Below are 27,717 nucleotides of genomic sequence, written 5' to 3'. Positions count from 1 at the left end.
GTCAGCCTGCGGACTGAAGGGTCCCAGGTTCGGTTCCGGTCGGGGGCATGTGCCTGGGTGGCGGGCACATTCCCAGTGGGAGGTGTGCGGGAGGCGGCTGGTCGATGTTTCTCTCTCATCGATGTTTCTAGCTCTCTATCTCTCTCTCCCTTCCTCTCTGTAAAAAATCAATAAAATATAAAAAAAAAAAAAAAAAAAAAAAAAAAAAAAAAAAAAAAAAAAAGAAAAGAAGCTTTTGGGTCTGGGTTCCTTTAAGAGACTCGCGGGCACGCGCCCGGGCCTTTTGTTTGGGCGGCGGCAGCGCGCGCGTCAGCGTCAACGCCGGCGCATGCGCACCGAGGGCGGCCTGGTAGTCGTCGGCTTGCGGTAGCTGAGGATCCCGGCGGCGCGAGCGCCCGGCCCGCCCTTCGCCTCCCGGCTTCGACTTCCCTCCACTGGGCGCGCCCCGGACACGCCTCGGCCTTCCCGATCTCTCGCATCCCGGCCTTTGCCGCCCGCCTCCACCGCCGCAATGATGATGATGGCGCTGAGCAAGACCTTCGGGCAAAAGCCCGTCAAGTTTCAGCTAGAGGACGACGGCGAGTTCTACATGATCGGCTCCGAGGTACCGTGCGGCCCGCCCTCCTTCCAGGCCGTCGCCCGCGGGAGCCTCAGGGCGGGTCTGCGCGCTGGGAACGCGCGTCTCCATTCATCGCGGCGGGGGCGCGCGCGAGCACGCGCGGTGGGCGGGGCCTGGAGGGCGGGGTCGACGAGGCCCCGCCCCCGGTGCCCCTGAGAGTCTGGGTGTGCTTACCTACCCTTTTCCTGGTGGTCGGGGACGCACCTTGCTGCCAGGGCCAGGGCTGCCCCAGGAACCCCTGTTTTCGCGCTAAGCTGGTGCAACACCGGGCAAACGGAAAGAAACCGGGTGTCTTGGTTAGCCCGTGCGACGCTTGGAGGGAGATGTTGGAAATCTCACGTGCACTCCTCCCCCATTGGTGTATCTGGGACCCCGAAATGACAGGTTGTAGAGGGGAGGCCCTGTGAGGGCTCATCCGCTGTGTCCGTAGCCTTTGGACCTTTGTTTACCAGTTTTCCAGGGAGGAAATAGGTTGGGAGGCGGATGCTTGCTTTTGGGTGGATGAGGACATCCTATTTCCTTTGGGTGGATAAGGCCCCAGCCCCTGAGCTAGGTCTATCAGCAATTCAGAAGCAATCGCCGCTTTGTGTATCTTGAACTGATTGAATTATTATTACGGGGGAAAGATCCTAAAGATTTTTTTAAAAAAAAATCCTCACCCAAGAATATGTTTCTGTTGATCTTAGAGAGAGAGGAAGGGAGAGAGAAAAAGAGAGAGAGAAACATCGATGTGAAAGATGGATCGGTTGCCTCCTGTACGTTCTGGACCAGGGATCGAATCCGAAACCTAGGTATGTACCCTGACCGGGAATCGAACCCCCAACCTTTTGGTGTACTGGACTTCGCTCCAGTCAACTGAGCCACTCGGCCAGGGCAATCCTAAAGCTCTTTAACCCTTATTAGAAGTGACAGCACTTTGTTGAATCAGCTGGACCACTGACTTTAGGAAAACCCTACAACTGGTCCTTCAAGGGTAGTTTGTACTAAGTTCATTGTTTTTCCAGATTACCTCAAACTAGCCTTTTTTGGTCCAAAGGAAGTCCCCCGATAGTGTATATTCCTTTTGAAAAAGAAAAAACCATGGCTGTGCAATTCAGACGTGCATACCCCAAGCAGTAGAGTCTCTCTCTCGTGTAACAAGGTAAGTGCGAACCTTGGAGAGCAAAAGCAGTTACAAAATGCCAAGGGTTACTCCCTCTTGCAGCAGATGTTAGTATCCGACGCCAACATTTCATTCCTGTCTTTACAATTTCTGTTGCTTTTCTTTACACTTGAACATGAAGCAAGCCTCATGATGGCCACACTGAGGCTCTCAGGACACCCTATGGTTCCTGGCTTATCTAAGTTGTATTGAATTATGACACCAATGTTGTCAGCATCAGAACATTTTCCACCAATTTTTATAAGACGAAAAGGGCAGGGTGCAATAAATTTTTCACATTCTCACATAAATGCTGCTCTTCAAAGATAGCGGTGCTGGGGAAATTGAGCCAGTAAGTGCAGGATACAAAAGGCAGTTGAAGAGTTTCCGTATGTGGTAATGGGCAGGTTGTTTAAAGAAACCTTTACCCGATCTCCTAGGCAGGAAAAGCAGTCAGTTGGGTGGTACTTTTGAAAAGCAAGCTTTCATTTATTAGGTGGAGCAGATTGAGAAGAAGTTTCAGCCAGGTGGGAGGAACGGCAGGTCCCAGCTCTGCTCTGCCTCCCTGTCACTCTTCTCGTGTATAATTAGATGCTTAGACTAGACCAGTGATGGCGAACCTTTTGAGCTCAGCGTGTCAGCATTTTGAAAAACCCTGACTTAACTCTGGTGCCGTGTCACCTATAGAAATTTTTTGATATTTGCAACCATAGTAAAACAAAGACTTATATTTTTGATATTTATTTGATATATTTAAATGCCATTTAACAAAGAAAAATCAACCAAAAAAATGAGTTCGCGTGTCACCTCTGACACGCGTGTCATAGGTTCGCCATCACTGGACTAGATGACCTCTGAGATCTTTTCTGTAATACATTTTAGTTTCTGGAAAGTTAACGGCAGTCTTCTCTTTCAGCCCTGTCGCGTGAGAACATTGTCCTGAGACCGAGTCAGTAGACACCCAGAAGGAAGAAGGGAGAGGCAGTTGGCTTTCTGGGGCCTGGCTGCACAATCGTTGGACCTTTGGGGTCTGGGGAAGGTTCAAGATCAGAATGCTGTTCTTTGATATTCTGTAGCTCCTGCGACGGCATTGGGTGGATGGCCCCCAGACCCCTTTCCCTTGGGAAACAGGCACCGTATTCAGAGAGGTGGGCTGGCCACGCCTCATTTGTGAAGGGGCCTGGGAGCAGCATCTGCAGTTGTGGTGAGAAGGTGCCACTGTTCTGCCCTCTGCCGGCAGCTGTACCCACCAAGTTAGAGTCACAGACCTGAGAGGCCGCTAGGAAATTCCCAAGTCTATGTTTTCTTTTTACATTTGGGAAATCAGGTCCAGAGCAGACAAAAATTGGTTCAGGAAAAACCCAGAAAGGCAGGCCCTGCCCTCTGTTCTGAAGGGGCCTTGGGGCGGGTCTAGGAGTCCTGGAACTCTGCAGGACCTGCCAGGTGGTAGTGGGGGCTGTTACCATCAATGTCTTTTCAAAGCCTAACGGCAACTACGTTTACTCTGGGATGGTAAGACACTCAAGCCAGATAATGTGTAGGGGTCCGTGCCTACTGTGTGGCACACGAGTGACGTGTGGTTACCGACTCTCACGCTGTTCAGCTCTGGTTGTCAATCATAGAAATACTTGATTCATGAAAAATGGAGAAACATTTTTATTTAATAACTGTACTGTGATGGGTAGGTAAATGGGAAAATAATAGATGTGGTCCTTTGTGGGGTACAGAGTTGCTGAGCATTTGACAGATAAGTAAGTTGTCCCAGAAAGGGAATGTGACTCCTAGTCAGGTGGAGCCAGCACCTGGCGCTCACTCCACTGGCCATCTCTTGCCCTGTGATTCAAGTGATCATTTTGGAAAAGTCAGTGACACATTGAGGTTTCTTTATAAAAACTTTAGGCCTAGATTTTTTCCTTTATCCAGGAAGTCATACTTTGAGTATTTGGTACAAGCCATCTGAAGCTATTGTTTGGGAAAGTAATGATTTATATAGCACTCTGGTGATTGCCGATAAGTGCTTTTTAAACTCTTCGGAAAATTCCTTTGGTATCCCTGGTTTGAGTTTTGTTTCTAAACAAAGCAACAGGGGTCATGGGGGAAATTATCCTGCATCTGTCTAAAATTAAGAGACCTTTTTGGTTTTATTACATCATAAAAATATCAAAGTCTGGTTTTAAAGATAAAAGAAAGTCAAAGAGGCCTTACATTTCTGGAAAGTGCCAGAGCGCCTGAGTCCAAAATCAAAATCATTGCAAGCTTCTCCGTGAGCTCTGGGGGCTTCTTGGTGAGCACTGGGGGCCTGCCTCACGAGCTTCGGTCCTGTCGTCAGGATGCAGATGTTACGGTCCCCGCCTGGAGGGGGCCAGATGTGGGCCAGATGTGCACTGCTGTTGAACCCTTGTTGTCAGCAGGATGTGTGTTTATTGCTGCCGAAAGCCTGGTGCCTGGTGGCCAACTCAGGCCTGTTTGTCCATCACTTGACCCAGCGGAGCCGCTGCGCCAGGATCCTCCCCTCTGTGTGGAGATGTGACCCTCATAATGAGCCTTCTTGCTTTACTCATAGGTGGGAAACTACCTCCGTATGTTCCGAGGTTCTCTGTACAAGAGATATCCCTCACTCTGGAGGCGACTAGCCACTGTGGAAGAGAGGAAGAAAATAGTTGCATCGTCACATGGTAAAAAAACAAAACCTAACACTAAGGGTGCGTCTTCACGAGGGTTTGTAAACCTGTTTCAAAACCACTCGCTTATGTCATGAAGATAAAACGTTTTCACTCCAGAGTGTCTTCACTGCAGCCCTGACCTTAGCGTGGCAAGGAGCATCCTAGGGGCAGGGCACACGTGCAGCTCAGGCAAGAAAGTGGCTCCAGGGAGCCGGTGGCGGTCCTTTACCAGGTATTCTTAACCGGACCAGAGGGTGTCTTAGGGGGGTCGGGCGGAACAATAGCGGGTGCTGTGAAGACATGTTGGTCTCAAAACGTTTTAGGAATGCTGTGATGCTATGCCATCTGCCGTGGCGTCTCGCCATCGCCATCCTTCATGCAGCCCGAGCGGCGGGTGGCGGCCCCAGCTCCCACTCCCCTCTGGGGCTTTCACCGCTTCGCTTCTTAGAGCACATCCATCCCATAGCATTTCATTCTGGCAGCCAGTGTGCCGGAGCTCATGTGCATGTCCCTGCTCGTTGTGCCTGAGGTGTGCCTGGGGCTGGCGAGGTGAGCCGCCCGACTCTAGTGACGGTAGAGGCACTAGCATGCTTCAGCGTGGCAGCTCTGTGCAGGGCGAAAGGATGCTCTTCAGATCTTCCAGGAAAGTCTCACGGTCCGTTTGTTCAGCACAGTGTTCAGCAGATGGGGAAAGTGCTTCCCACTTGGCAATGGCCCCTTGTAGAGAGCTGCGTGTGCGTGTGCATGTGCGTGTGTGCGTGCGTGTGTATGTGTGTGTGTGTGAGAGAGAGAGCAAGAGCACGCTTTGCAGTCTGTCCTGTTTGGTTGTGTCTATAGGTGCTGCTGTGGTCTTGTCCACTGTGGACAAAGTAGTGGTTCTTTTAATGCAGGAGCCGGAGCTTTTTTTTAATCTGCTGCTATAACATTTCCACTCACTTTAAAAAGCCTCCTTTTTGTCCTCCCTCCGCCCCGGGTGGAGTACCAGTCACTAACGCAGTGAGTCCCAGCTTGCTTTCCCCTCCGCAAATCTCAAAGGAAGTCTCGGCGACCCTCCCGCCTTGTGCTTTGGGAACACTCCCCCATAACTGCTTCGTTTCTCCCGGAGAAGCCAGGCTGGACCCGCAGGCAGGTAGTAGCTCTTAACCCTGGTTTCCCAGAAGAGCTATGAGTCCAGGTGCCTAGAATCTGTCCCGCTTCCCAGACTATTGACTGGCCCAGGGCCAGGAGTTCCTGTTCGGTGTGAAGCAGCTCTTTCCAACTCTCTGGGCTCTTGTTTTAAAAGAAAAGTCTTTTTCATCTTTCATTCCATCTCTCCACTTTGCTTCGTGTTGTGACTGCAGTGGTGTCAGACCTCTTCCCACTGGTGTTATACTCTGGAGCCTTCTTCTCTCCTGAGAGCCCCTGCTGGCTGTGCTGTGCTGCACCTGCCGCCGCTGCCCTGTGCACTTCCTCTGTGCCCGGAGCGAGTGCTCCTGGGACCAATACGTCCAAAGAAATCCTCAGAGTGTGTATCCAGTAGGACCTCTAAGTAAAGCGCTCAGTCCAGACTGCCCTTTTGGAAGAGGCCCGCATTCACTAGTAGTGAGGTTGACACCTGCTTTTCTCACCTCCTGCATGTGAGGATCTTGATGTGCTGCATCTACTGGCTACTGCTGGTCGCTGCCCCCACAGCAGGGTGACCACAGCTGTGTCTCTGGTTACAGATCATGGATACACAACCCTGGCCACCAGCGTGACTCTGTTAAAAGCCTCAGAGGTAGAAGAGATTCTGGACGGCAATGACGAGAAGTACAAGGCCGTGTCCATCAGCACGGAGCCCCCTACCTACCTCAGGTAACAACCCCCTGGCCAGGCATGCTCGGGCGACACCTGCGGGTATTTTTCTCATACTCCAGAACTGGTTGGCGTTAAGTCAAACCAAAATTCTTTCTTTCTTTCTTCTTTCTTTCTTTCTTTCTAAATATATTTTTATTGATTTTAGAGAGGAAGGGAGAGGGAGAAAGAGAGATAGAAACATCAATGATGGGAGAGAATCATTAATGGGCTGCCTCCTGCACGCCCCACACTGGGGATCGAGACTGCAACCCGGGCATGTGCCCTGACCAGGAATCAAACTGTGACCTCCTGGTTCATAGGTCGATGCTCAACCACTGAGCCACGCCACCCAGGTACTGAAATACTTTTCAACACTTTACCCACCGTGCTTACAAATCATCCTGGCCAGTTTTTAAGTTTCTTCTTTGTCTTTGGAATTTCTAAAAACCCAAGCCAAGCCTTGTATTCTGGAGAGTGGCTAAGAATGCTTTAAAAGTGGGACTCATCTCTCATCTCTTAGTGACCCAGACAAAGTCACAAAACAAACAAACAATAGACTTGAATGTATAAATTTAGAACCTTTAAAAGAGTGTTTATAGTAACATTTAAACAGGAAAGTAATCGGAAAGTTGTTATGTTGTAGAAACAGTCTATTCATTTAGATTTATAAGGAAACTTGAATACCCCAATAGATAAATAGGCAAAGGGTGGTCCACACTGGAAGTATGAAGAATAAACAAACACAGGTAACGATGTTTGTCTTTGTGTGTAATTTTAAAAATTCAAAGTAAAAAAATAAAATCGCACCCTGCCGGTGTGGCTCAGTTGGTTGAGTGTTGTCCCATGCACCAGGAGGTTGCTGGTTCGATTTCTGGTCAGGACACATGCCTGGGTTTCGGGTTCAATGCCTTGTGAGGGGCGTGTGGGAGGCGGTCAATCGATGTGCTCTCGCATTGATGTTTCCCTCCCTTCCTCTCTCTAAATTTAAAAATCTTTTTGTTGTTAGTGTTTTTTTGTGTGTTGTTTTTTTTTTGTTAAGCCTCACCGAGGCTAATTTTTCATTGATTTTTTAGAGAGAGTGGAAGGGAGGGGAAGACAGAGAGAAACATTGATGTGAGACAGACACATTGATTGGTTGCTTCCGCACTTGCCTCGATCAGGGCTAGGGATTGAGCCTGCAACCAAGGTACGGGCCCTTGACTGGAATCAAACCCGGGACCCTTCAGTACGCAGGCTGACGCTCTATCCACTGAGCCAAACCAGCTAGGGCAATAAAGAAATCTTTTAAAAAATAGCAACATAAATAATTGGGGAAGGAGTGACAGAGGTACACTCACGGATGCTGTGACGGCTTCTATGTGGGCATGATCTTTTTAAAAAATATGTATTTTTTTATTGATTTATGGGAGGAAGGGAGAGGGAGAGAGAGATAGAAACATAAATGATGAGAGAGAATCATCGATCAGCTGCCTCTTGGCCCCCCTGCCCCCCCGGGGGATCTAGCCTGCAGCCCAGGCATATGCCCTTGACTGGAATTGAACCCGGGACTCTTCAGTCCACAGGCCAATGCTCTGTCCACTGAGCCAAACCAGATAGGGCTGAGCATGATCTTTTTGTAAAGCATTGTGACATCAAACGTTTTTTTTTTAATCTCTGGCCCGTTAATTTCACCCCTGGGAATTTGTCCCAGAGCAATAATTTAAAAGAACAACTACCAACAAAAACCATTATATATACAGAGATTCCCTTGGAAGCAATAGTGGGAAATATGGAGCCACGAGAGTGTCCAGCCTTAGGGAGAGGCTGTGAGTGAAGGTGCTCACTGGAATGAAGTAGGATGTAACTACCGTAATTAACTAGACTGCAGCACCAAAGACGGGGTTCACATGCCTGAGCCCCGCGATGCCTGCCCTGTGCTTTCAGTTCTCAAGCAAACGTGCATTCATATGCACCAAACCCCAGAAGCACTAAGGGAGTTGGAGAGTGCTATTGTTTTATTTGTTTTTTAAATATATTTTTATTGATTTTAGAGAGGAAGGGAGAGGGAGAGAGAGATAGAAACATCAATGATGAGAATTATTGATTGGCTGCCTCCTGCACACCCCACACTGGGGATCAAGCCCGCAACCCAGGCGTGTGCCCTGACCCAGAATCTAACCCTGACCTGGTTCATAGGACGATGCTCAACCACTGAGCCACACTGGCAGGGCTGGAGAGTGTTATTGTTTCACTTGATATGGTTTTCTTTTCCAATTTGCTCTCAACTTTCCTATTGGATTGTTTATATAATCCTCCCTCCCCACTGCCCCTGGGAAATGGTGGCACACATCCAACCTGGCCAGCGTTATAGATGTGTGCTCTACAGATTTCTCGTCCCGTCCCCCCCCCCCCCGCCCCCCTCCCACCCCCCGGGATGTGGTAAAACATAAGGATGGCTAGACTTTCCCAGGGAAGTGGCAGAAGGAAATTAATTGCACATGGATGGGACTTTCAAGTCTGCACACATCAGCTGGGAAACTTTTATGGGGCGATAAACACTTTCTTAATGATCGTGTCATTTGAGGAACAGCTGAGGGAGGAAGAATTGGGGGGAGGGGGGAGGAGGTAAAGGTTTGAAGGAGGCTGCTTTGCGCTTTGTCAGGCTTTATGCTCAGGAAGCGCCTTCTCACTATCTAGTCAGCCCCACGGGAGGACTGGCAGTTCCCCCCTCACTGGGCAGGTCAGGCAGAGGCTGGCTGCCCCCTCTCAGGCAGACCCCCCGGCAGAGGAAGAAGCTTGAATTACATGACTCGGAGCCTCAGATTCTGTGCATGGCTGTGGATTCATGCTCACTGTGTCTGTGACATAACTTGGCAGAGCAGCCCAGACTGGAAATGAGTGAGATTGCTACTGAGTTAGGGTAGGATTTGGCTCTAGGAGGCTCAGAAAAGAGGTGGTGTGCTAGACCCAAGGCTCCCAAATACAGGCCCAGTAGCACCAGCATTGCATGGAAGTTGTTAAGAATTCATATTTCCAGGCCCGCCCCAGAGATGGGGATTGCTTGACCTGGGTGGGATTCAGGAATCTGTTACTTAAATATTTGTGCTCTAAGCGGGTCTGGGTGGCCAGTGGGCCCAGATGGGCTGTGGTGGGGATCCTGGTCTTGTTGCCCCAGCTCTGAGCCCTGCCCAGATTAGTTTCATGTTTCCCATTTCCCCAGGTCTCTCATATAAGGTGAAGGCTGATCATGAGATCTAAGCAAGACCTGGGCACGGGGGACGGTGGCGTCCTGGCCAAGGTGCTGTGAATCCCTCTCTGACCCTGCCCTCAATCAGGGATGTTCCTGGACCTCAGCATCTGAGTGTGAGTGGCCACAGGTTTAGGAGATAAAAGAGTTAAAGGGCCTGGGCCCAGGCAGGTCATGGCCACCACCTCTGCCCTCCACAACCCATGAGGAGGAGAAGGGCTGCCAGCTGTGTCTCTGGCGCTCCTGAGAGGGCACTGGCAAAGCAGCAGGAAATCCAGCGGTTGCCATATTCTCTGAGTGGTAGCCGTTGTTGAAGAAGATTAGTGCAGGTGTTCATGTAGGTGAATTACACACAGCCGCTGCCCTCACCTTGCTCGTCATCTCATTGGGGAAGGCTGCCCCGAGGATGAGCAGGGGACTCAGCACTCAGCCTTCTATAAGACATGGGCTCCTGAAGTTATTTTGAGTGTCTACTGGTCTGGAAGCCCAGAGGCCTGCAGGTTAGGCCATCTCGGGCTGGCCTGCATGTTGAAATAATAGTCTGATCATGTCTCTTCCTGCTGCAAACCCCTGGGGACTCCCAGCCATCTGCTGAGTATAGACTCTCACAGAACACGTCGGCCCCTGTCATTGGGACCCTGTCTGTGTCCCATGTTTCCTGCCCCCGCCAGGCCCGCAACCTGCTGCTGTCTGCTCCTCCTGAAATGCTTTCTCCCCTCCTGTCATCCCCACCCCAGTGAACCCCGACTCAGTGTTTAAGGCTCCACTCCTCTGGGAAGCCTCCTCCTCACAGTGCTTCCCTGGAGCCACATCCAGCACAGCATGCTAATTACAGCTCGTGCCCTGGGCGGGGGCTGCTCTGACATGTTGGGGCTCCTTTGCACCCTTCTTCTAGCTTGGTTACCTCCCAGCAGGTGCTGGTGGGAGCCTAGGTGCTGGGGTCCAATCCCAGCGGGTCCAGGGGTCCCCAAAGGTGTGGACGGAGTCAGTGAAGAAGGAATGACACAAAGACAGCCTTCAGTTGATCAGCAGCCTAGTCAGGACCTCTAGCCAGGATCTCCAGCCAAAGTTCTGGTCGGAGTTCTGGTTAGGAACTGATGAGGAACTGATGAGGATCTGATGTTTATTGTCTTGTTACATCCGTATTTATACCAGCTTATTTTAATCCTGTCAGTTTCTATTACAAAGGTTAGGGCGTTTCTTATCTCCATTCCAGGGAGTAAAGATTATGTAGCTTAAGGGTGATTGTTTGTAGTTAAAGTGATTAACTACCCGCCTGGCACTTAGTTAAGGGGTTGTATCCCCTCCCTAACCTCAGGGAAAAATCCCCACCTGGGGAAACAACCTTTCTCAGAGAGGTGACCTTGGTTAAAACACATGGCACTAAGGAGAGCAAACATATTAAGAACAATATGCTATATATGCCAGGTCGCTTGAAACATATGCTGTGCAGATGTTTCTTTCCTGCAGCGACTGTGTCAAGCAGCAAGGATGGACCGGCTTCCGGCACCTAGGGAATAGACACCTGCAGAGTCCGGGGTGCACAGAAGCTCCCACTGGGGCCTGGAGCCCAGCAGGGGTGCAGAGGGCATCCGCTGACTTGCTGCCTGGTGGTGGTCTTGGATTCATAGACTGAGTGGAAGATTTCCCATGTCTTTCCAGGGAACAGAAAGCAAAGAGGAACAGTCAGTGGGTGCCCACCCTGCCCAACAGCTCCCACCATCTAGACGCTGTACCGTGCTCCACGACCATCAACAGGAACCGCATGGGCCGGGACAAGAAGAGAACCTTCCCTCTCTGGTGAGCGCACTTCACCCTTTCCACTGAGTCCACCTTAGTGCCCGGATGCATTTTAATCTCCTCCTCCCCTGAAACACACTCTTACTTTGTGTTCCCCAAAGTGCCATGCTGCCTTCTCCATGAAACCCTTTTCCCTCAGCTTGCAGGGTGCTGGTCTCCAGCTTGCTCCAGCCAGAATCAAGGTGTTGGCTGGGTTGCGATTCTGGGGCCTCTGGGAGAGAATCTGTTTCTGTCTCTTCCAGCTTCTGGTGGCTGCTGGCATTCCTTGGCTTACAGCCCCAGTACCAGTCTCTGCTTCCGTGGTCACATGGCCTTCTGTGTGTGTGTGAAATCTCTCCTGATATCATTTAGGCCCACTAGGATAATTAATCTCCTCTCAAGAGCCTTAACTTAATCACTCTGCAAAGCACATGGTCAGGGTTCCAAGGATTAGGACATAGCTACCTTTTGGGGGTTATTTTTCAAGCCTGAGCTTTTGTGTCTGGCATAGGGTGTGCTTTTCTTGTTTGCTTGTGGTCCTGCCCCAAGCTCTGAGAGCAGGTCTCAGCCCTCTGTGTTCCGCAGATGCCCTTAGGCTTCCCAGTCCTCCAACATGCCCACATCTCTTCCCTCTTTGTCTTCCTAAAGCCCTTGCTCAGTCCTCCTGAAACTCCCTTAGGTAGAGATTCCGTAGCTGAGATGGAGAACTGTTGGCACCTTGACCCCGTAGTCTCCCAGTGCCTCCCAAGCTGCTCCCCCATCTAACCTCTACCTCACTGTCAGTGTTCTGGCTGCTGCTACCCCAGCAGCTCCCTGCTTCTTGTTCCTTGGCCTTTGCTCAGGTATTTCCTCCTTTGGAAATACCTTGCCTTTCCCACAGCTTTCTGTGGAAGTCCTGCCTGCTTTGGGGCTTAAATCTCTCTTCTTTCAGAGCATGCCCAGGTCGTGTCCACTGCCCAAGCCAGCAGCTCTCCCTCTCTTTCCCGTGTGTTCATGAAGTGTGGAGCTCTGCCCCTGTGGCTCGGGACCCCTGCTGCCCTGGTCTCTGCTGACTCAGCCCTTAGTTGACAAGTCCCCTAAGAAGTGGGCTTCCCCCTTGGCCAGGTTTGCAGTGATCCATGGTGCAGAGAGGGAGACCTGGGGGGACTCATAGCACCCCTTGTGACTTTGCTGCCGTTTACTTCCAGCTTTGATGACCATGACCCAGCAGTGATCCACGAGAATGCGTCCCAGCCTGAGGTGCTGGTCCCCATCCGGCTGGACATGGAGATTGATGGGCAGAAGCTAAGGGATGCCTTTACCTGGAATATGAATGGTATATGGGGCTCTGTGCAGCCCAGACAAGTCACTGTACAAACACTCCCCTTTCATTCCTGATGCCCTTTGGGCGGGTTGTGAGTTCTCAACCCAACAATCAAAGCATTGTGGCTTTTAGAGGGTGTGGACTTTGGGTTCAAATTATTCTTCTGCCACAATTTATTTTATTTTATTGATTGCAAAGAAGAAGGGAGAGGGAGAGAGAGATAGAAACATCAATGATGAGAGAGAATCATCGATCAGCTGCCTCCTGCACGGTGCCTACTGGGGATTGAGCCTGCAACCCAAGCATATGCCCTGACCAGGAATCAAACTGTGACCTCCTGGTTCATAGATTGATGCTCAACCACTGAGCCACACTGGTCAGGCAAAAGGTTAATTTTTTTAATGCTATGGACAATGTACTCATCGATTACTTAGCCTGAGCACTTTAGCTGCCTGCTGCAATCTTCAAAATAAACTACATTTGCTTGCTTTTTGTTATTGAACATAGGTTGGCTCAGTGTTACAGGTTTGTCCTGATGCTGTTAGGACACTTGGTCTCTAGCTCTTCTTCTGGGCTAGTGAGGAAATAGTGGGGTTGAGTATCTGTTAAGCAGAGCTGGTTCTTGATAATGGAATCATGCTATTTGCTCATGTGGGAATTCATTCTTGGCTTTTTTTGTCTGTGGCTTATCCCAGAATGTTGGTGATCATTAAGGTTTGGGTTATGAGAATAGGGCAGAATGGGCAAAAAAACTGATTGCACGGTACCTTGCTATAGCCTGACCAGTCACAGATGGTCCCTGTGAGCTCATGCCTGGTACAGTTACGTTTCCAGGATCCACACACCTCCGTGCTTGTCAGCTTGTGGAGTGCATATGCTACCCATAGAGTTAGAAACTGAGGGAAGGTCTGTAAAAAGCCACAAGCAGCCGAAAACTATCTCTGAGGGATATTCCTACTGGTGAGGAAGAGGTAGATGGACGAGCATCTGCTCCATCCTCCAGTGGGACCTGGCCTCAAAGTGCCTTGTGCAGAAGGAAGCTGTGTTCGTTGGCTAGGGCTGCCGCCACGTCCCACACATGAGGGGCTTACACAACAGAAATGCATTTTCTCCCAGATCTGGAAGCTAGAAGTTTAAGATCAAGGTGTTGGCAGCATAGGTTTCCTCTGAGGCCTCTCCTGGTGTGTAGATCTCTGTCTTCTCTCTGAGTCTTCACATGGGGCTTCCCTGCTTGCCTGGGTCAAGAGGAGAGAGTGTGGACATGACACATCGGCTCTGAAGCGCCTTTGCTTCCCCTCTTCCCAAACATCTCATTGGTTAGAACTAATTGAGTGTGTAGCGGTCTAGTGGTGCCTTGGAGCGGGGAGAACCTGGTATGGGGGACACCTAGGGCCTTGACCACCCGGGGGTGTGAAGGAGGTGGTGTATGTAGAACGATGGGCAGAAGGGAGTGTTCATCCTTTGCTTCCTTTCCCTGACATGTCAGGGAGGGCCACCCGTCCTCATCTTCATCCTTATCTTCATCCGAGGTTTGGCAGAGGAGGAAGGAGTAGGGGAGGTCAGGGCTGAGAATGCTGAGATTAGGACTTGCAATTTGTTGACAACCTCTGCCCTCTTACCTGATTACAGAGAAGCTGATGACTCCTGAGATGTTTTCAGAAATCCTCTGTGATGATCTAGATTTGAACCCACTGACGTTCGTGCCAGCTATCGCCTCCGCCATCAGACAGCAGATTGAGTCCTACCCCACGGACAGCATCCTGGAGGACCAGTCAGACCAGCGTGTAATCATCAAGGTAGGCAGCTCCTCTCCGTGTGCCAGAGCCGGCCTTACCCCGTGTGCGGGGGGCATGGGACACTGAAGGTACATGGAGCCGTCAGTAAAGCCTGTGCGACAGAGCTCCCGGAAAGCTGTCTTTGAGAGCACGTGGCTCTGCTTCCTACCCTAGGAAGGGTGGGCCTGCCTTCTCTGAGTCAGGTACACATTCCAGGCGTATTCAAAGGAGATGAAGCCAGCTGCTGGGCGAGGGGGGAAGCCCACAGATGCGCACACTGCCATACCTTCCCAGAGGCTGGTGGGGTCGAGCACACCCCTTTCTGTCTCAGTAACCCGCCACAGTCCTGGCGTAGATGCTGCCTTATCCTCTGTGTTAAAGGTGAAGTGGGCACATAGCCCTGGCCGGTTTGGCTCAGTGGATAGAACATCGGCCTGTGGACTGAAGGGTCCCAGGTTCAATTCCAGTCAAGGGCACATGCCTGGGTTGCAGACTTGATCCTTAGTGGGGAGCATGCAGGAGGCAGCTGATCAATGATTCTCTCTCATCGTTGATGTTTCTATCTCTCCCTCTCCCTTCCTCTCTGAAATCAATAAAAATATATTTAAAAAGCCCTGGCCGGTTTGGCTCACTGGATAGGGCATCAGCCTGGGGACTGAGGGGTCCCGGGTTCGGTTCCGGTCGGGGGCATGTGCCTTGGTTGCGGGCACATCCCTGGTCGGGGGTGTGCAGGAGGCGGCTGATCGATGCTTCTCTCTCATTGATGTTTCTGGCTCTCTATTCCTCTCCCTTCCTCTCTGTAAAAAATCAATAAAATATATTTTTTTAAAAAAAAAAAATATATATATATATAAAGAAAAAAGAAAAAAAGAAGTGGGCACATGGAAAGGTGAGCCCATCTGCCCCAAACTGCCCGGTTGAGAAGTGGTAGACTTGGGATTTGGGGCCAGGCCTGCCTGCTACACAGCTTGCTTAGTGTGAAGTGGTATCTCGTTGTGGTTTTGATTTGCATTTCCCTGTTGGTTAGTGATGCTGAATATTTTTTCATGTGCTTATTGGCCATTTGTATATCTTCTTTAGAGAAATGTCTATTCAAGACCTTTGCCCAACTTTTAATCAGGTTTGTTCTTTTGTTGCGTTTTACAAGTTCTCTATATCTTCTACATATCAATCCCTTATCAGATACGTGATTTGCAAGTATTTACTCACATTCTGTGAGTTACCTTTTTATTTTTTCGGTGACGTCCAATTTTTCTATTTTTCTCATTTGTTGCCTGTTTCATCTATTTTTTCTAAGAGTTTTATAGTTTTAGCTCTTATATTTATGTCTTTCATCAATTTTGGGTTAAATTTTATATATGGTGTAAGGCAAGCATGTCAAACTCACAGCCGTGGGCCGCATGTGGCCCATAATGAATATTTTTGTGGCCCAGCCAATGTTTTAATAAAAATTTCATAACTTAATTTTTACAATATCCTGTTATACATAATTCTATGTAATAAAAGTATAGCATGCAAATTGTCCCCTCGACCGGGGTTCGTCCAGGAGTGGGACCAGGGGGCAGAGTCAGCCAGGGGAAGAGAGGGAATACCCAGCTGGCAGCCGCTAGGGACCCTACCAGTGCACGGATTTCGTGTACTGGGCCTCTAGTTATTAATAACAAACTACAATGTTTGCTAATGGCTGATTACTATATTGTGTTGCATTCGTTTCCCTTATGCACCTTACACGCAGGCGCACCATTTCTCTCCACTAATACTAGCAGCGAATATTTTAGCAGCCGATTGCCATGTCATTATTCTTGTACTGACTTGTTTGGTGTGCGTAACAGGAAATATTTCACTTTCGGAGAACAAGAAAAATAGGTTTATTTGCATTACGCTTATTAATTTGTGCAGTTATTCAGTGTCTGATAAGTTAATGTTCAAGAAAAAATATTAATTTTTATTAAAGTGTTCTATTATTTTATATTAACAATGACTCATTTATTTCAGCCCTTTGTGTTCAGCATGTCTCTATTGAAATAAACCTGTTTCTATGGAAATTGAAGCTTTTGTGTTTTTTGTGGCCCACAGAAACTTAAACCCGTGTATTTGGCCCGTGCCAGCCTTTGAGTTTGACGCGCTTGGTGTAAGGTTAGGACCCAGCTTCATTCTTGTGCATGTGGATATCCTGCTTTCCTAGGATTGTTTGTTGAAGACTGTTTTTTCTCCCGTTCAATGGTCTTGGTGCTCTTGTTGAAAATCATTTGACCATCTATGCAAGGGTTTATTTTTGGGTCCTCTGTTCCTTTGGTTTACAAGTCTGTCTCTGTGTCAGTATCACACTGTTTTGATTACTGTAGCTTTACAATCAGGAAGTGTGAGTCTTTGTTGTTCTTTTTCAAGATTGTTTTGTGGCTGTTCAGGGCTTAGATTTCATATGAATTCTAGGATGGATTTTTTCCTACTTCTACAAAAATAAATTGTTGGGATGTCTTTTATTTATGACTTCTTTAATTGCTTTCAGCATTGTTTTGTAGTTTTTATTGTACAAGTCTTTTATCTCCTTTGTTAAGTTAATTCCTAAGTATTTTGTTCTTTTTAATGCTATTTTAAATGGATTTGTTTTCTTAATTTTCTTTCCAGATTGTTCATTGTTAGTGTAGAAATGTAGCTGATTTTTGTTTTTTGACTATATTCTGCTACTTTGGTGAATTTTTTTTTTTTTTTTTTTAATATACTTCACTGATTTTCCACAGAGAGGAAGGGAGAGAGATAGAGAGTCAGATACATCGATGAGAGAGAAACATCGATCAGCCGCCTCCTGCACATCCCCCACCGGGGACGTGCCCGCAACCCAGGTACATGCCCTCGACCGGAATCGAACCAGGGACCCCTCAGTCCGCAGGCCGACGCTCTATCCACTGAGCCAAACCGGCTTCAGCTTTGCTGAATTTTTAAAAAAATATATTTTATTGATTTTTCCACAGAGAGGCAGGGAGAGAGGGATAGAGAGTTAGAAACATCGATGAGACAGAAACATCGATCAACTGCCTCCTGCACACCCCCTACTGAGGATGTGCCTGCAACCGAGGTACATGCCCCTGACCGGAATCGAACCTGGGACCCTTCAGTCCGCAGGCCGACACTCTATCCACTGAGCCAAACCGGCTAGGGCTACTTTGCTGAATTTATTTATTAGCTCTAACTTCTTTTATGTAATCTAAGATTTTGTACATATGAGCTCATATCATGTGAACAGAGATAACTCCTTCTTTTACAGTTTGGGTGCTTTTTTAAAAAATATATTTTTATTGATTTCAGAGAGGAAGGAAGAGGGAGAGAGCTATAGAAACATTCATGATGAGAGAGAATCATTGATTGGCTGCCTCCTGCACAGCCCCCACTGGGGATCGAGCCCACAACCCCGGCATGTGCCCTTGACCGGAATCTAACCTGGGACCCCTCAGTTTGCAGACCGACACTATCCATTGAGCCAAACTGGCTAGGGCAGTGGTCGGCAAACGGCGGCTCGCGAGCCACATTCAGCTCTTTGGCCCCTGGAGTGTGGCTCTTCCACAAAATACCACCTGCAGGCGCGCAAGTACAGTGCAATTGAAACTTCGTGACCCATGCGCAGAAGTCGGTTTTCGGCCTGGGCGAGTCTATTTTGAAGAAGTGGCGTTAGAAGAAGTGGCGGGTGTCGGTGGGTCGGACACGGCGCAGGCGGGCCACGGGATACGCAGCGTGGGGGAGGCGCCAAATATCAACAGTACTTAAACTATATAGGTAGGTTAATAACAATGTACCTACCTATATAGTTTAAGTTTAAAAAATTTGGCTCTCAAAAGAAATTTCATTCGTTGTACTGTTGATAGTTGGCTCTGTTGACTAATGAGTTTGCCAACCACTGGGCTAGGGCATTGGGTGCCTTTTTTTCTTTTTCTTGCCTACTTGCTCTGTGTAGAAATTGTAAGAGCAGTCATCTTGTCTAGTTCCTGGTCTTAGAGGAAAAGCTTTTAGTCTTTCACTGTTTTAACGTATTCACTGTGGATTTTTCATGTATGGATTTTATTATGTTAAAGTAGTTTCCGTCTGCCCTAGCTGGTTTGCTTAGTGATTAGAGCATCAGCCCAAGGATTGAAGGGTCCTAGGTTGGATTCTGGTCAAGGGCACGTACTTTGGTTGAAGGCTCGACCTCTGGCCCCCGATTGGGGCGTGTGCAGGAGGCAACCAATTATGTGTCTCTCTCACATAGATATTCTTCTCTTTCTGTCACTACCCCTCTCCTCTACTCTCTCTGAAAAACTGAAAAAAAATATATATATATCCTCTGGTGAGGATTAACAACAACAAAAAAGTGGTTTCCTTCTATTTCTAGTTTCTTGAGTGTTTTTATCCTGAAAGGGTGTTGAATTTTGCCAAATGTTTTTTCTGTGTCCATTGAGATGATCATGTGGTTTTAGTCTTCATCTGTTAATGTGGTATATTCTCATTGATCGGTTATCGTATTGCAGCATCTTTGTACTGCAGGATAAATCCCATGTGGTGGTGGTGTATAATCCTTCTAATATGCTGCTGAATTCAGTTGGCTAGGATTTTGTTGAGGATTATTGTATCAGTGTTCATAAGGAATATTGCTCTATAGTTTTCCTTTCTTGCAATGTCTGGCTTTGGCATTCGGGCAATGAATTATAAAGTGTTGCCTGCTCTTCACTTTTTTGGGGGCAGAATTTGAGGAGGCTTGATGGTAGTTATTTAAGTTTTTGGTAGAATTCACCAGGGAAGCCATTAGGGCCAGGGCTTTTCTTTGTCAGGGTTTTGATGACTAATTCAGTCTCCTTGCTAGTTAGTTACTTTGGAGAGAATTGGTTGTTCTTCGCCTGTTTCAGTTTCACATTGTGGATAACTACCAGAAAAGGGGCACAGTTGGGAAAAGGGGGGTGTCATGGGAGAGAAGTAGGGGATTGTTGGGTTAGTAGCAGGAGCCTCACCCAGGTTCCTGTGTGTAGCCTGTTACCTCTGGCATGGCCCTGAGGACCCTGCTCTTTGTCCTATAATGACAGTGAGGACATGGCCGTATGGAGTGAGCCACAGCCAACCACATGCTCCAAGTGGCCAGGGTCAGCCACACAGGGTCCTCCTGCGCCTGACCAGCTGGCTTCCCTGGTATATTTCTCAGAATTGAGTGCCGTGTTGTTGTCCTGATGGGGCTTGTAGGCAGCCATACGGAAAGTTGTCAGGCAGTTCAAACTCCGCTGGGGCTGCCACCTGCTCCCCTGACTGGAGGCTTTCTTGGTGACTGGACAGTTGTCAGCTGTGGGACCCCTTCAGGTGCTCCAACCCACTAGAATCCCTACCCCTGGGATGCCATCATCTGGTGGGCTATTGGGAGTCTGTCCCCAGGCTGGGTTTCCGGCCTGGCTTGGTGGTGTGAGGGCTTGTCTGCTCTGGGGTCAGACACAGTTGGCTCAGAGCGAGCTGTCCCCCTTCTCACAGTGCCTCTGTGGGGTGGATTCTGACTGTTCTAACTTGGGTGCTTTGGTTCTGGCCCCAGCTGAACATCCATGTGGGGAACATCTCCCTGGTGGACCAGTTTGAGTGGGACATGTCAGAGAAGGAGAACTCGCCCGAGAAGTTCGCCCTGAAGCTGTGCTCGGAACTGGGACTAGGCGGGGAGTTTGTCACCACCATCGCCTACAGCATTCGAGGACAGCTGAGTTGGCATCAGAAGACCTACGCCTTCAGGTAGGATCACGATGAGTCTCTCTGTCATTCCTCTGCAAACTGTATTTGGGAAAAGACTTCTCCCTGTGCATGGTGATGTCTCTGGGATTTTCTGGAGCTTTGCAGTATGGTTTGGCCTTGGGCAGCCTCACTCCTTCTGCCACCTCTTATATCCCAGAAGCCGGGCCCCCCCGGGCCCCCCCACCCCTGCCCATCATGGAGGGGGTGGGTCTAAGGAGATGGGGTATCTGCCCCCTTTGTCCTCCCGCCCCCCCCCCCCCCCCCCCCCCCGCACTGCCCTGGGCCGCACTCTGGGCCAGCAGCCCCTCTACGGCCCTCATACCCCTCCGTCCTCCTCTCTGCACTCTTGCCCACACTGCCTGTCAGGGCTGCACCCAGAATTCTTCATCTGATGGACTTGCGTTCTGTCTCAAACACGGGCTCCTCCATACGGCCCTCCGGGCCCACGGAGCCAGGGAATCCGCCAGCTGCTGCTTTCACTGTTGCCTCGCGCCATCGTGCAGTCAGCGGCCAGTTGGTGAGCACCCACGCTGGCCGGACCCCGTACCGGTGCCATGGAAGATAAAGAGCCAAATTCAGGCTGCCTGCGAAGGTGGAAGTGTAAAGAGAACATTCCAGTCCAGTGTCCTCTGTGCTAGGGTGGGGGGCGGACAGACATGGCCTTCCTGTTGGTTTTGGCCTCACAGTGAGAAACAGGCCTGGCAGGAGGCAGGACTTGGGGAGCGTTAACTGAGTGGTGATGCTTGCTGGCCTCAGGACTGTCCCTGAGCTCCTCTTTCCCATTTGGATGGTGTGTGGGTGGGGGTGGGGGGTCTGAGTATCCCTGCATCAAAACAGGATGTTAGGATTTATTCTGCTCATGAAGCTGTCATCATCCACATGTGGTGGTCATTACTTAGAGACTGAGCTTCAAATGCTGCATGAGGAGCAAGTATGAAGGTCTTTTTGCAAAGACATAGCAATTAATGGGGCTCGTGAGTATGTTTGTGTCTCAGCTGGTTCTCCCAGAATTCCCAAGAGGCAGCTTTCTTACGGCTTCCTGTAAATCTGAGCAAGAGAGAAGGAATGATCGCACACCACAGGACTTGAGGTTCCGGGCCTTGGAGACTCCGAGCCCCATGGGGGTCTGTGCTCCCAGCATCCAGGCTGACCCGGCACATCCGTCACCTCCCGTAACCCTCCAGCAGCCCTGCCAACCAGGTGGTCCTGGCCCAGAGAGGAGAGGGGAGGTGGTGTCTGCCCACATCGCCCGCTTCCTGTGGGAGGCCTGCTCGAGGTGTGTCAGTGCGTGTCTCTTTACTCTTCGCTGGAACCAAGGCCACTGGGTCTAAGACCAGTTTGGCACGGCCTTGCTTCCCAGAGCTGACCCTGAGGTCCTGGGAGGGAGTGACATTTTGCAGGTCTTAGGATTGACATCAACACCGAGTACCTCATTCCCCACATGCTGATTGAGTCAGAACACACGTTAAGACTGGCAGGTGCAGGCGTGGGGGTGTCATGCTCTCAGCAACAGGACCCTGAGGGTGTTGACACATGTTGCGCCATCCTCCTCTGACCGCCAGGTGAACCGAGCTCTCTACCTAAAGCCCTTGAGCCTCAGGACGTCAGCAGGGTGCCAAGTAGCTCCAGAGCAGGTGCCCCTCGGGAGCCCGTGGTGGTGGCAGGTCAGGACTTAGACAGATCCCTCCCGTATCTCAGCAGCCAGTTAATGGATTCCGATTTTGTGGATGGGGACCCTCACAGACCTCCGTCCCACCTCAGTCTCTAGTGCTTAGTGTGCAGATTTCACATCTTCCGGATTGAAGGCAGGGCCACCCCTTGGGGGCCAGGGGGAGCACATTTCCTCTGCAGCAGCCTGGGCCAGCCAGGCAGGAGAGGTATGGCCTGGTTGTGTTTTCCCAGCTGACCAGGCCTGTGAGCTCTTCATCTTGGGCCCAACCTATTGGTTAGTGTTGGTTAGTGTGCAGAGAGCTGTCAGAGACAGGAAGGGTTGCCTTTGGTCAGGGCTGGCTTGTCACAGGCTTCATCACTCGGGACAGAGCTGCAATGAGCCAGGAGAGTCTGTCCTCCTGCCAGTGCCTGGCTGTGGTGCCCTTCTCAGGGATGGCATTGAGTCGTGTCCGGTGGAGCAGGGGCAAGATGCCCACAGTCGGGCACCAAGGCAGAGAACAGGCTGCTTCCCTTCAGCAAGTGGAATGGGCTGGCCGATGCGGGGGAACGTGGAGTGGGGAACACGGGTGTGTGGCAGGTGCGTGGGGGCCTCTGAGCTCCTAGAGGACACAGCTAAACTAGGTTGTCATAGATGTTTGGAAGCCAGCAGAATGGGGACGAAGAGACCGTGAGTAACAGGAAAGGGACAGGGCTTCATTGAGAGGGGACTGGGTGGAGCAGAGCGTGTGAGGGTGTCAGACATTCACTGAGACATGTGAGGAGAGTTGCATCCAGCAGAGCACCTGGCACCTCCAGGCCAGCCCGGGGCCCCAGGCTGGACACCGAGGAAAGGTGCCCTAAAGAGGAGACCTGTGTGCGTGGTCATGAGGCACCAGCGACTGCATGCACAGGGAGGGGGGAGTTGGAGGGAGGTGTAGAACTAGGTGAGGTGCTGGTAAGAGGAAGTCGGGACAGGTAAATAGGTGGGACCTGGCAGCTAGGCCTGATGGGAGACAGAGAGGTAGTTACTGGAACAGCATCAGGGTTGGAGACACCAGAGTCACTTGGGATTGGTTGACTACGAGCCACTGGGGTTACTCCTAGAGCTCTGCTCACCTGCCCTGGCAGCGGGGTATGTGTGTGAGCGTGGAATTACTGGGTCACGTGACTGTGTTAGCATTTTGAGGAACTGTTGGACTGCTTTCCAAAGTAGTTGCACCATTTCCCTTTCCCATCAGCAGTATGAGAGTCTCAGTTTCCCTACATCTTCACCAACATTTCTCTGACTTTAAAAAAAAAAACTTTTTATTGATTTTACTGATTTTCGAGAGAGAGGAAGGGAGAAGAAGAGAGAAAGAGAAATATTAACTAAAGAAAGATCAATGAAAGATCAATCATTTGCCTCCTGCACACCCCCTACTGGGGATTGAGTCACACCCGGTCATGTGCCCTGATTGGGAATCAACTGGCAACCTCAGTGCATGGGAGAACTCTCAACCAACGGAGCTATACCGGCCAGGGTTATCTGACTTTTTTTATATATATATATTTCTTTATTGATTTCAGAGAGGAAGGGAGAGGGAGAGAGAGATAGAAACATCAATGATGAGAATCAATGACCGGCTGCCTCCTCCATGTCCTCTACTGGGGATTGAGCCCACAAGCCGGGCATGTACCCTTGGCCAGAATCGAACCAGGACCCTTCAGTGCGTAGGCTGACACTCTATCCACTGAGCCACACCGGCCAGGGTTACCAGACTTTTATTCTAGCCACCCTATAGTGTGGGGGTGCAGTGGTTTTGATTTGCATGGCCCTAATGACTGATGATATTGAGCATCTTTTCACACGATTGGCCATTTGTGCATCTTCTTTGGGAAAACGGCTGTTCCAGCCATTTGCTTCCTTTTCAGTTGTTTGTTGTTGTTGTTATAATTGAGCTTTAAGAGTTCTTTATGTCGCCTAGATACACGTCCCTCATCAGAGACATGATTTACAAATATTTTCTCCCATTTTGTAGCTTTTCTTTTCACTTGTATTGTGCTCTGAAGTACACAAGTTGTACATTTTGTTATCTATTTTTCCTTTTGTTGTGTTTTTGGTGTCACGTGTAAGAAACCATTGCTTAACCCAAGGTCTTGTGGTCTCAGCACCATTTGTGGGGAGACGGCTTTTCCCTCGCTGAGTGGCGTGGCACCCTTGTCAACAGTCAGTTGGTCTTGAACAGGAGGGTGACATCGAGCTCTGTGTCCTCCCCCCCCCCGGCCCCCCCCCAGTTGAGTGGCTGCGGGCAAGTCTTTCCCTCTGTCTCATTTACTCAGTGGGCACAGCAATGCCTCTCAGCTGGTCTTTTGTGTCACGTGAGGTCATAAAAGTGCGATCACACTGAAAATTAACCTCAAGATCCTGTATAATCATCAGTCCTGGTCCCTCTGTGGCCTCACACGTGGCCTTCCCCGCCTGGGCTCTGGGTCCCCACCTGGACACTGTGGGGTGTTAGGGGCCTTGAAGCCTATGAGTCACAATTCCCTGAGAGGGTGGGAGGCAGGGTGGGTCTGTGTCTGAGCGTCCTCCCCCAAACCGAGTCAGGCCTGCTGGCTCCAGGCCCTTTCTTGTTTTGAGCGGTTCTTATTTTAGAACAACCACTGGCGTGGAATCTTCCCAGAGCCCAGGGGGTAAACACAGGGACTCCAGGACCTACGCACCAGCTCTTGTTTAAATTAAGAGGAAAGCATGTTTTCTTCCCCTCGTGTGAGCTTGGCGCCTTTCATGTCTGCCCCCCTGAGAAAGGCAGTCGGTAGCCCTCGAGGTGAGGAATGATGTTTGGGTCTGTGGCTGGTGGTTCCTGGATTGTCCAACCACCAGCTCAGGCTGGAGAAAGGCTGTCAGGAGTAATTAGGAGATTGGCCCCAGGGTCTCGAGGGGTGGGGGCTGGCGCTGCTGTCACTGGCCTCAGAGTCACCAGCAGGAGCTCCGGCTTCTGGGCCTGATTCAAGAGGTGAGTCCCGCCCTAGCTGGTTTGGCTCAGTGGATAGAGCGTCGGCCTGGGGACTGAAGGGTCCCAGGTTCGATTCCGGTCAAGGGCACATGCCAGGGTTGTGGACTCAGTCCTGGGTGGGGGGCATGCGGGAGGCAGCCAGTCAATGATTCTCTCTCATCATTGATGTTTCTATCTCTCTTTCTCTTTCCCCCTTCCTCTCTCAAATCAATAAAAATATATTGAAAAAAAAAAAAAATGTGAGCCCCACTTCTGCAGAGGAGCCAGGGCCAGCTCTGGGCTGTGGTGCCAGCCTCAGCCGGCACCCTGCGCTGTGTCATGTGTGCGCCTGGTGTCTGAGACCCCAAGCAGGAGAGCAGCACAGGGAGGTCGAAACAGACCCTTGGCTGCCCCTCCGTGAGGCTGGGGTTCTGCAGTCAGGCCTTGGTGGACGCTCCTCTCTAGCCAACCACTCACATGGCCTTGGGCACAGGCTTCGGGGAGCTGTGTAAGAAGGCCCCTGACCCCTAGGAAGCTCCCTCAGGGGATGTATGCTGGCTGCTTTCATAAGCGTAATCCTCTGAAAATCCCTCCGGTGTCTTTCCTATCTTCCAGATGAAGTGTCAAAACCAAGGCTGCCCTCTCGGGCCTATCCTGTTTTATCCCATCACCACCCACAGGCACCTCCCTGGGCCTTGTCTGCCCTCGCTCCTCCCGGAGCTGGTGGTGCTCTGCAGGGCTCCAGGCTTTGATGAGCAGGCTCCTGGCAGGCTGCAGCAGAGCAGAGCAGGGCAGGCCTTCGCTGGGGCTGAGCCTCAGGGGAAAGGTGCAGCCGCCCGGCTAGAGGAGAGAGAAGGGCCTGGGGAGGCCCAAGTGGTGACAGGGGAAGGGGCGGGAGAGGATTACAATTAGGGCCACGCTCTGAAGCTTGTCTGCCAGTCCAGGGGTTTGGGTTGTCTGCCCTGAAGGTAGGAGACACAGCCCCTCCTGGCAGTTGTGGCCTCCATGCTCTTCAGGCTCCTGTCCCCACACCCTCCCTCCGCTGGTGCTCCTGCCCCTCCCCGCCTCCCCTCCTCCCCCCACTCCGTGCCTTCATAGCCTTTGCCTAGGCCAGTGATGGTGAACCTATGACACACGTGTCAGGTGACACGCGAACTCATTTTTTTGGTTGATTTTTCTTTGTTAAATGGCATTTAAATATATAAAATAAATATCAAAAATATAAGTCTGTTTTACTATGGTTGCAAATATCAAAAAATTTCTATATGACACGGCACCAGAGTTAAGTTAGGGTTTTTCAAAATGCTGACAACGCTGAGCTCAAAAGGTTCGCCATCACTGGCCTAGGCTGAACTCCCCACCCCCTGCTGTGTCCACTTGGAAAAGGATGCACAGGTGGCCCTTGGGGTGAGGGACCCCAGGGTAAAGTGGACGGGGACGTGGGTTTGGGGCCTCGCTCTCTACCCTCAGCAAGTAGTCCAGCCTCTCTGGAGTTGATTTCACCCGTGAAGTGGGCTGAGAGGCAAGTGTGTGGGACATTCAGGAGCAGGCTGGCCCAGCTGACGCTCAGTGAGGGGTGTCCAGGACTCTGGGGTAGCCCCTGCTTTTTCTCTCCTTTCACCCTCCATCTGTCCTCCTGATCGGTGGGTCCTGGCCCTGGACACTGAGCAGCGCAAACAGCCCTCCCTCCCCCAGCCCAGTGGTAGCAGCTGGCCTAGCCTCACTGTTCTGTAAGGGAACCTCCTCCACAGCGAATGCCCCTCCTCAGTCTCACAGACCCAGAGACACTAAGGCGGCAGCCAAGAGCCTGCTGCTTTGAAGAGAAGTCCAGAGTCATGGGGGCAGCACGCTGTGGTCATGGGGGGAGGCTCCTGGCGTCTCTGCCTTGAGGTGCGGGCAACAGGAGCATCCCCGCTGCTCCTATCAGGAGTGAGCATGGAAATGGGCCCAGCTGGGAGGAGTAGGAGGGGGAGGAGGGGGAGGAGGAGGAGGAGGAGGAGGAGGAGGCAGGAAAGGCCCAGCCTTACCACCGTGCCCTGGCCCCAGCGTTCATCTATTGGTGGGCAAGAGGTAGACAGTTGTTTTGGGGGCCTTTCCAACTGCTGTTCTGTGAACTAGCACTTTTCTCTCCCCTCCCCATCCCAGTGAGAACCCCCTGCCCACGGTGGAGATTGCTATCCGGAACACAGGGGATGCTGACCAGTGGTGCCCGCTGCTGGAGACCCTGACGGATGCCGAGATGGAAAAGAAGATCCGTGACCAGGACAGGAACACAAGGTACTCTCCCCTGCCCCCCAGAACCCCCACAGCTGGCTCTGCCCACAGGCACCGTCTTCCAGGCAGGTACAGAACCATCACTCCCCCCATGACCCAGTTTCTTTCTAGGAGGGCACCTGTGTGCCCCTAGGGTACAGGTTTCAAACCCTGCACGGAGCAAAAGCAAGCCCTGAGATTGGGTCTGACCACAGCCCAGACCCAGGTTTCAGGACCCCTGAGGAGGTGGGCAGGGCCTGAGCAGGCAGGTGAGAGGACAGTTTCAGGGCCCAAGCAGCACATGGTCAAGGCCACGGGAGGGGAGGGACTGGGAATTCCACCCGCCATGTCCTGTCTGTTCCCACTCCCCAGCTGCCCTAGAGAGCCCTGGGGGTAGGGGGGAATGGCCCAAGGCTGGGAGCTGGCCCTGGGTCACCACCCTTTCCGCCCCTGCAGGCGTATGAGGCGTCTCGCCAACACTGCCCCAGCCTGGTAACCAGCCCATCAGTGCTCGGCTCCCACACAGCGTTCAGAAGACCAACCTGCCTCTCCTTCTTCTGGCAAAGAGGGAGGCGAGGGGGCAGCCCAGGGCCGTCCTGAGGGGCATGGGCAGGCGGGGAGGCCTTCCAGGCCGCCCTCCCCCAGCACAGTTTCCATTTGCTGGGCCCTAGTCCCCACCCCCCATCCCTGATCAGGAAGAGGCTTCACTTTGGGTTGTGTTTTGTTTTTGCATAGGAGCCCCAGGAAGGGCTAGCAACACTTTTTAAATAAAAGGCAACAGGTCGTGT

General features: G+C 50.9%; 1 protein-coding gene across 2 annotated transcripts; it reads left to right on the top strand.

The window, feature by feature from the left end:
- The first annotated feature begins 350 nt into the window (after nt 1-350).
- Nucleotides 351-27,717, top strand: SMARCB1 (SWI/SNF related BAF chromatin remodeling complex subunit B1). Of its 2 annotated transcripts, none has more exons than XM_070399151.1 (9): nt 351-604; nt 4,324-4,435; nt 6,127-6,256; nt 11,127-11,264; nt 12,431-12,558; nt 14,176-14,342; nt 19,861-20,051; nt 26,822-26,953; nt 27,386-27,717. In XM_070399151.1, the coding sequence occupies exons 1-9, from the start codon at nt 512-514 to the stop codon at nt 27,423-27,425; spliced, it is 1,131 nt and encodes a 376-aa protein (XP_070255252.1). In that variant the 5' UTR covers nt 351-511; the 3' UTR covers nt 27,426-27,717. The 2 variants fall into 2 exon arrangements, with proteins under 2 accessions (XP_070255252.1, XP_070255251.1); XM_070399150.1 differs by having other exon boundaries at nt 4,324-4,462.

The sequence above is a fragment of the Myotis yumanensis genome, unplaced genomic scaffold, assembly GCF_028538775.1.
Source record: "Myotis yumanensis isolate MYYU_CA2020_CCGP unplaced genomic scaffold, mMyoYum1.0.hap1 SCAF_19, whole genome shotgun sequence".
In the NCBI taxonomy this organism is placed as follows: Eukaryota; Metazoa; Chordata; class Mammalia; order Chiroptera; family Vespertilionidae; genus Myotis; species Myotis yumanensis.
Note: the sequence above shows the minus strand (reverse complement) of the source record. Positions and strands in the feature narration are given on the sequence as shown.

Excerpts from the sequence above, each read along its gene's own strand:
- SMARCB1 (XM_070399150.1), top strand. The coding sequence starts at position 512 with ATGATGATGATGGCGCTGAGCAAGACCTTCGGGCAAAAGCCCGTCAAG. Across the intron at positions 605-4,323 it reads TCTACATGATCGGCTCCGAG|GTGGGAAACTACCTCCGTAT; the intron begins GTACCGTGCGGC and ends CTTTACTCATAG. Across the intron at positions 20,052-26,821 it reads CAGAAGACCTACGCCTTCAG|TGAGAACCCCCTGCCCACGG; the intron begins GTAGGATCACGA and ends TCCCCATCCCAG.